This window comes from Austrofundulus limnaeus, unplaced genomic scaffold (assembly GCF_001266775.1).
Source record: "Austrofundulus limnaeus strain Quisiro unplaced genomic scaffold, Austrofundulus_limnaeus-1.0 Scaffold335, whole genome shotgun sequence".
NCBI classification, from domain to species: Eukaryota; Metazoa; Chordata; class Actinopteri; order Cyprinodontiformes; family Rivulidae; genus Austrofundulus; species Austrofundulus limnaeus.
The window spans coordinates 32810-41668 of record NW_013952737.1 but is presented as its reverse complement, the minus strand read 5'-3'; the positions used below and the strand labels follow the sequence as shown (position 1 = coordinate 41668).

General features: G+C 41.0%; 1 protein-coding gene across 1 annotated transcript in view; it reads right to left on the bottom strand.

Moving 5' to 3' along the window:
• Positions 1-8859, bottom strand: part of pip4k2ca (phosphatidylinositol-5-phosphate 4-kinase, type II, gamma a) — a gene marked incomplete in the record, with an annotated part of 26882 nt that overhangs the window by 12756 nt on the left and 5267 nt on the right. The window contains 3 exon segments of the mRNA XM_014022562.1: positions 4422-4571; positions 4664-4760; positions 5482-5579. Coding sequence (XP_013878016.1) covers positions 4422-4571; positions 4664-4760; positions 5482-5579 — 345 coding nt within the window.

Below are 8859 nucleotides of genomic sequence, written 5' to 3'. Positions count from 1 at the left end.
GGTAGTTTCTGTCCATGTTTTAGTTGTTTCCCTGCTTCAACACACGCTTACACAAATGACTGTCACTAACAAATCTGTGTAAACTTTAACGACAAGCTAGCTGATGAAGACGACCTATTAAAACGTCCTGATGCATCTCAGTAATCCAGGTAAAAAATCAAAAAGAAAAAAATTGTATAGGTCCTATTAAAACCACTTGTGTTTCTTGCAGGTTGCCTATATATGATGGATCAATTAAAATTATCTTGACCAATTCAGAGGGAGTGTGAACCGATGGATTTTTATTGGTTCTCATTTTTTACAGGTTCACACACTGATGGTAGCAAACTACACTGTAGCCACAGCTGCCCTGGGGCACACTGACAGAGGTGGGGCTGCCATACATCGGCGCCACCGGACCCTCTGACCACCATCAGTAGGCAAGGTGGGTGAAGTGTCTTGCCCAAGGACACAATGACTGAGACGGCTGGACAGGGGATCGAACCAGCGACCTTCTGGTTCCAGGACGACTCACCTAACCACTCTGCCACAGCCGCCCCAGTGGTCTTGAGGCGCGTCAGGTCCGTTTAGAGCAGTGCGCAAGGAAAGCGGAAGGTGCAGCAGAGCCTTTTCCGTGCATGCGGTGCGGCGAAAGCAGCCGACGCTCGAGTTCAAAAATCTGATCTTTCGCCGCATCTTGACAACCAATCAGAGAGACTAATTTTTCCACGACAGTTTCCTGAATGTTGTCCACTAAACCAAAACAGACGGACAGGAGTTCTTTAGCTGAAATTGACCATCTGCAGGATCTTCTGGCTGGAGATATCAGCACTGATGTGGGTCAGCAGCTCATTAAACTGACCGTGGTGTTAAACTAGGCTCGGGACGAAAAACAGTCCGTCAGCTCGCAGCTCCTGGAGTGATGAAACTTAACAAACCGCCTCTAAATCATCTATTGAAATAATTATCTGGTGTGCGCAACGTTCGCTTGCTCTTTAGTAAATAAAGCAAAGCCATTTTCTTTAATTTATCTTTATTTCATCCGCTGAAGACTGACCGGAGGAAAACCAAGACGCTCCTTCCTCTTCAGACGCACGTCTAGTCTCTGTCCCAGTATGAACGTAGTGCGTCCAACTGGAGGCGTTGGGCGCTTTTTTTGCTGCTCAAAACGCGTTCGCTGTGAACGTAGCATAACAGGCCAGTGTATGTAGGCTGCAAAAACTCAGGCTTCCCATTCCACAAGCAAATAAATGTTCAGTCTCAAACACRACCCACGTTCAGAAATACAGTATGTGAATGACTCAAAAGCATCGAGTCAGAAACACACGAGGTGATAGCATTATTACGCCTCCAACAAATGGACTGTTAAACAGAAATAAATATAGATGTCATCAAATCAAAAATGTAGCCTTTTATCCACAATCACATGCTGTTTCAAAATAAAAGCACACATTAAAGCCAGACTGATGAAGGGGAGGGAAGTGGGTCAGCACCAGCTGAGTCAGAAACGCATCCACTTCATACAAAAAGAAAAAAAAACACTTTTTATAAATGTTCTCAGTCTGTGTGACGCTGAATGATTGGGTGAGTGTACTGTCACAGAACCTGGACTCCAAGGTTCCCTTTCAGTCCATTCACTCTGTACAACACATAAGTATGGGAAGCCACGCCCCTGCGTGTCCTAGCTGAAGCCACCTCTAATCACGCCTTTAGGCAGGTGACGTGATGACAGATGACAGGCTTCGCCTGCACTATATACTGCCCGTCATCACAGACATTCCTCAGTTCTTACGCTCTTCACCTCGCTAGGAACACCTCTTCAAGTCAGGCTAATCAGTTGCTGCTAATTAGCTTTGCTTGTTTTGAAGGTTCTTAAAATTAGCTTAACTGCTTTTGTTGGTGTTAGCCACTGCTGCCTACTGATAACCGCGACTGCCCGCGGAGCGCTAGTTTTGAGTAGCCTTTTTATTTCAACAAAATAAAAAATTTTGTGGTTCAGATGAGCACAAAATTACCTCAAAAGAAGCAGAAGTCTACTGTTCGCCCCTGTCCCAATGGGGTACGGCTTCTCGCTCCATGAGAAGGACCAGCACGAGGCTTGCCCGGCCTGTCTGGGGATCGTTCACACTCTGAGAGCGTTGGCAGAGCCCGAAGCGTGTGCGTTTTGCCTCCAGCTTCGTCACTCAACCCCGGAGAGACTGGTTAAGTTTTTAAAAAAAGTGCTGAGCGAAGCTGCAGTCACACATCAGGACCCACTCCTCTCCGAGTCCAGTAACCCGGTTCCGTCCGAGTCCGACGAGGAGGATTTGTCGGTCAAAGTCCCCGCTTCCAGCTGGGCGGACCGCATGTATTACATTATTAGCCGAGGGAGAGGAGGATGTTGCCCAGTTTCAGCTGGGCCTCCACCAGGGAGACGAGGATGTGCTGGATATTGGTCTGGATGTTCATCTGTCGGAAGATGACGAAGAACCCTGCTCAGGTTAAAATGCCCCCGCTGCGGCAGAGGTGAACCAGGACGACACGTCTTTCCTCTCCTTGTGTCGTCGTGCAGCTCAGAAACTGGATGGAGTGGCCCGCTTCCCCTCCAGCACAAAAAACCATCGCAGTTCACGGGTTTTTTCTCCCCACTGAGCCGACCGCAGTGAAAAACAGTCTTCCCATGTTCCCAGACTTTGTCTCAGAGCTGAAGTCCTCCTGGAACAAACCTCTGTCCACCCGTTTCACAGTTCCCGGTTATGGACAGTATTTAGATTTGGAAGGGGCTACGAAAGCCGGGCTGGTTAAACCTCCATGTTTAATAGGGCTAGGCGGTATGACCTCAAATTCATATCACGGTTTAAATTAAACCCCTTTATGGTAACTGTATATATCGCGGTAGAAAATTATCATAAAAAGTTAAGATAATGTAATTTTTTTTCTTCAGAAAACTGTAATCTTAATTAAACACAACATTTTTGCTTTAATATCTGCCTGCCAAACAATGAGCTTCTGCCTGCTGAACTTAGCAGCTGCTCTTCATCATAAGAGCAGAATCCGACTTTACATTAGCAAGATGGATTTACGACTGAACGAACGTCCACGTCTTTTTTTTTTAATAATCTCGGTGGGTAACAATACATAAAAAACTTTATTTTCTCCGACAATTGGGTGTGAAAAACTACCGTTGTTAAAGCTTCGGTCTGTGCGACGTGCAGAGGGAGGGAGGGAGGAAATGATCCCGAGACACGACGTAACTTTTCTACAAATTTTGAGGATTTATTCTCTCTATAGGTGTTTTAAAACACTACAACTTCTTCATTATATTTTGAACTCCAGCTCAGTTGTCCCTGCACTCACAGCCCTGTTCACACAGAAGCGATGACGTAATGACGATAGGACGGTAGAGTATAAATTTCTACCATAGGCCAACTTCATACCGTTTCTACGGTGTACCGCATATACTGTGCAGCCCTAATGTTTAGAGATGTGTACCTAATTCGATACTTTTATAAATACCGACCAAATTCTGTCAGTACTACTGAGTACCTATTCATGTAAAATCAAAAAGGTACTATGTTTCAGTACCTAAACGCATCATTGTGACCATATTGGCGTAAGAGTGGGAGATTTTCCATGCTCCACCTGAACGCAGCATCGCACAAGAGCGTAATGACGTCAGCAGCTACTGGTTCAGCAAACAGAGTTCAGTCTGAACGTAGCTTGAAATTGAGCCTCGCAGATCCTGAAGTGAACTCACAGAACAGACCGCCTCTGAATTATCTGGTGGATTAATTATCTTGTGAGCACGACGTTCGCTTGCTCAAAGTAAATAAAGTACCGCCACTTTCTTTATTTCATCCACCATTAAACAGAGACCGGCAGAGGAAAACAACAGAAGCACTTCCCGACACACTGAACGAATCAGACCTGAAAGAGCACAAGCAGCCAACTTGAAGCATTGGGCGTTTTTGGATGCTCAAAACATGTTCGATCTGAACGTAGCTTGAATACCTTTTATTTATTTTAACAGCATCCTCTTTTGTTTATTTGATTTAAACTTATTTGGAGCTAGATTTTAATTTGACAATAAGACAAAACAGTCTTGTTTTCAAGAGTTTTCACTTTAAAGAAATTTGTTAAACGATTGATGTTACAATACAAAGAGTTGTATTGATATTTGTTAAACTTTATGTATTGAGAAACAAAAAATAAGTTTATTAAAAGAACAACACACATAGCACCAAAAATTGGTATCGTTGGGTACAAATACCAATCAAATCGATTCTAATGTCAAAGATACCCATTCCTATCCATGTTAGGCTTAAGTTATTAGTTAGTTATAACACAGTATGAAAAAGGATGATGCAACGTGCAGTTACTTTATAACACTTGTTCCATAAAGGAAGGAAAGTTAAAATGTGTTGAAGATCTCTGAACATTTAGTAAACACAGCCTGAGGTTACCTGGTGATATTCTGACAGGATATTGTGCATGTCTGCAACGTCTTCACTGGAGATCTGCTTTATAACCAGCGTCCGGTCGTAGGAGTTGAGGAGCAGAACCTCTCCCTGATTGTCAGCATTCCTCATCGGGGGGCTGCGTGTCAACGACACCTGTGGGATAATAAGACCAAACAAGCACGACTCTAAATTAGTACAGAATATCTGATTTGATTATTATAATGTAGACAAGGGGAACAGCTCACCTGATAGTCCAAATCCTCAATACCAAAACGTTCTCTTAAATTTCGGAAGACCTGAGGACAGTATTCTTTGAATTTGAAGTGTCCTGGAAGATTTTCTCTGGCAAAAGAGAAGACAATGTTCTGTTTCCTTTGTTGTCACACACTAAGCAAACATTCATCAGCCTGTACATCATACGCATGGCTGGACCTGGTGTTCAGGACTTTAGCCTTGGATGATTATTTGTTGTGTTTAGTTAAAACAAAACCAGATTAAGTTGTGTTTTCTCTGCTCTGCATGTAAGGCTGCAGGAGGACAGGTTTCTGCTGCAGCTGCAGAGTTGATTTATCTACAAAATGTTATCCAGCCAGTTTGGCATGACAGGTCCAAAACTGTTTGTTCCACATCTTAAAAATAATTATAAAGTATCTGTAAGAAGAGTTATTATGTGAATCAAATTATTTAAAATTGTTTCAAATAAAATGGCTACAAATGATGACAGTGAACAGTGTAAAAATACTCTTATTTTCCAGTTATTGTGAAGATCTAAAAAGTTTTTAGGATTTTTTGCTGCTTTTTCCATCTGTTTCTGTCCTTGTATGTCTCTGTGACAGCTTAAAAGTGGAAGATGTCATTTAAAAATTAGGTTAACGGACACACTGAGGACAAAAATATTAACAAATGACCAGTTTCAAAGTTGCAGAAAAGGATTAGGGCGACGGTGCAATTATTTTCCTTTTAATTTCAGATTTCTGCCTTTAATCTCAAATTTCTGACTTTTTTTCTTTGTTTTAGAACTTTTTAACTTCATATTTAAATCGTAAACAGACAAGTGTCTCACTTGTTGAAGAGGTGGTTGTTGACTTTGACCTTAGTGTTGGCTTTGAAATCATCAGGCAGCAGCATGACAGGAACAGGCACCTGGCTCAGATCATTAACCTGCAGAGAGACAAGAAGACAGAAGCTAAAAGGCAGATAATACTAACCAGCATTTATTAAAACTAAACAGCACACAAAAGGTAAAGATTAGGTCAATTATTTATTTGTTTTGGCCTGTTTATTTCCCTTTAAATGATGTCACATCTGTAAGGAAATGGTTCCTTTTGCTGAGTAAGTACAAATATGAAAACACTGTCATCACATAAGCCAGTGATTACCAACCAGGGGTATGTGTACCACTTGGGGTACGTGGAAAAATTTCCCAGGTGTGTCAAAAAAATTAAAAATAGGACCGAGATATGTAGGACCCTATGATTTCCGCAATGCGGAAATGCAAACAGAATCACAGAATCAACACAAAATGGAATCCAGTACAAAACGTGGAATCTCACAGAATTTGCCCTTTTGGGGTATTTGATGTATTTTGGACGCTGCTGCTTCCTGCACCTGCCACTACCTGGTTTATTTAATTACTTATTCACTTTCAAGGCAACATATTTATCTTTTTGTTTGAGTTGAAAATAATAAAATGCCTGAGAACTAAATATTCAAGGGGGTTAAATAAATAATAATCATTTGTTGTACATTATAGTTTTGGAGAATCATCATTACGTTTGACAGAGGGGGTACTAGTGGTATGGCAAAATATCACAGGGGGCACACAAGACTAAAAAGGTTAGGAATCACTGATAAGCTGCTGGGAGTATTTGGAGGATCTTCTCAAACCATAATAGGGCTGCCACGATTAGTCAACGACTAATCGATTATTAAAATAGTCGATGACTAATTTAATAATCGATTAGTCGTTTTTCTTCTTTTTTTGTTCTTTACTTTGTTTTTCTCTCCAAACTGCTTTGACACCTTCCACTGCCACATTTGCCTTTCTGTCCTTGACACACATGCACAGTAGTGGTAACTGGGGTAGGCCGTGGACGTCACAAGACATTATACAGACAGGCTCTGGTATCATGGCTACCTGACAACAAAGCTCAAAAGTGTGGGATCATTTTAAGTAAATGAAAGAGAAACCTGTGTAATATCTGCAAGGCAGAACTTGCCTTCCACAACAATTATTTTTAGTTAGCATATAGCTAAAATAGGGCTGCGCGGTATATGCGGTAGACCGTAGAAACGGTATGAAGTTGGCCTACAGTAGAAAATTACCTTCTACCGTCCTATCGTCATTACGTCATCGCCCCTGTGTCAACAGGGCTGTGAGTGCAGAGACAACTGAGCAGGAGTTCGAAAAGTAATGAAGTAATTCTAGCGTTTTAAAACACGTATAGAGAGAATAAATCATCAAAATTTCCTCCTCCCGCTGTAGAAAAGTTGCATCGTGTCGCGGGATCATTTCCTCCTCCCTCCCTCTCCTCTCGCTGCACGTCGTGCAGAGCGAAGGTTTAACAACTGTAGTTTTCACACCTAATTGTCAGAGAAAAAAATTTGTTTTTTATGTATTGTTACCCACAGAGATTATTAAAGAAAAAGACATGGACATTTGTTCAGTCGTAAATCTATCTTGCTAATGTAAAGTCGACTTCTGCTCTGATGATGAAGATGAGCGGGCAGCAGAGCAGCAGCTGATAAGTTCAGCAGGCAGAAGCTCATTGTTTGGCAGGTAGATATTAAAGCAAAAGTGTTGGATTTAATTAAGATTACAGCATTCTGCAACAAAAAAAGCTCTAAAAATTACATTATCTTTACTTTCATTGATAATTTTCTACCGCGAAATATACAGTTACCGTGAAGGGGTTCAATTTATATCGTGATATGAATTTGAGATCATACCGCCCAGCTCTAAGCTAAAATCTAACGGTTATATAACAGCAGCTGCATTCTGGCGCAATAAGCTGTATGTTTTATATTCAATAAACGTATGATCCGATTAGTCGACTAATCGAAAAAAATAATTGGTGATTAATCGACTATAAAAATAATCGTTTGTGGCAGCCCTAAACCATAACATCCAAATGACTTTCAAACCTGACAGGACCCTCGGACAGAGGATAGCCCATCTCTACAGGACCCCCATGCTGTCCACCTACACCTGAAGGATAAGGACAATCTGCTGAAGACCAACATGTTTGGTTTGAGAGAGGGTGAAAGAAGCCATTTACACCAAACAATAAAATGATGTGATATCACCAGCCTGATACCCAGTCARTTTCCTCTCTGTGAGTCAGGCAGAACCTCTAATGACTCACATGTGTGGGGAATGAGTTGAATCTGACGCCAGCTGACATAATAATGCTTCACCTGCAGTTTAGTTAGACTTGAATTCCAGGATCTCCAAGTTTTATTTATTTATTTTTTTAATCGAGGAAGATCCAGGATGGGAAGTGAGGAGTCTTCAACAACATAACAGAAGCCTCGTTGTTTGATTTTCTGGATTAGCCATGTCCTGAATGACCAGCCTTTTGGAGTCAACTCGATTCAAGATGGCTGCCACAGCAAACTGACCATGAAGAAAAAACAAAATGGCCACAGCTCAGTCAGATTTACTAAGACTGATGTATCTGCTCTAGTACTAGTTGAGGAACATCCTAATCACAAAGTCAAAGCACTTGCAGCACCACAACTTTGTTTAAAACTTTGCCATCAACTATTAAAGAAGCAAGCATGTCTGTTAGCAAAATATCTCATGAGCCACCAGACAAATCCTGATGAAATATTCAGGATGTTATCATTATCAACTAATCCAAGATGGCTGACATAAATAAACCACATGAACAAACTCAAAAATATCTTATAATTTTACAGTTAATGAACTGAAATTCAGTATGGAAGCAGCAGAGCATCAACACATTGATTTTTAACATTTCCAGATAACACTTGAAATTTGACACATTTTTAAGGCTTGACCAAAATAAAACAGACAGCTCTGTTATTTGTCCACACAAGATGATTTTAATCCTAAATTTAGGCATGAAAGACTGAGGGTGATATGATTTTAAGTAACGGTTTCAGAGTTTCACAATAACTTTACATTTTTAGATTTCACAAAGTCATCAGGTTCTGAGGATTCAGAGCTGGATGATGCATTTACTACACCGTCTCTTGTCTTTTTATCCTCTCTCTGGACTTTGGTGAAATTCCTTTAATATGGAAATGTGTCCGTGTGCTCCCCTTGTTCAAAGGAGGTGACCAGATGGAAGTAAACAATTACAGGCCCATTTCAAACAGCCTGCATTGGTCAAGCTTCTGGAGACCTAGCTGTACAAACAACTAAAATATATATTTTATATAAATAAAAAATTAACATTGTTAAAGGGGCAATATC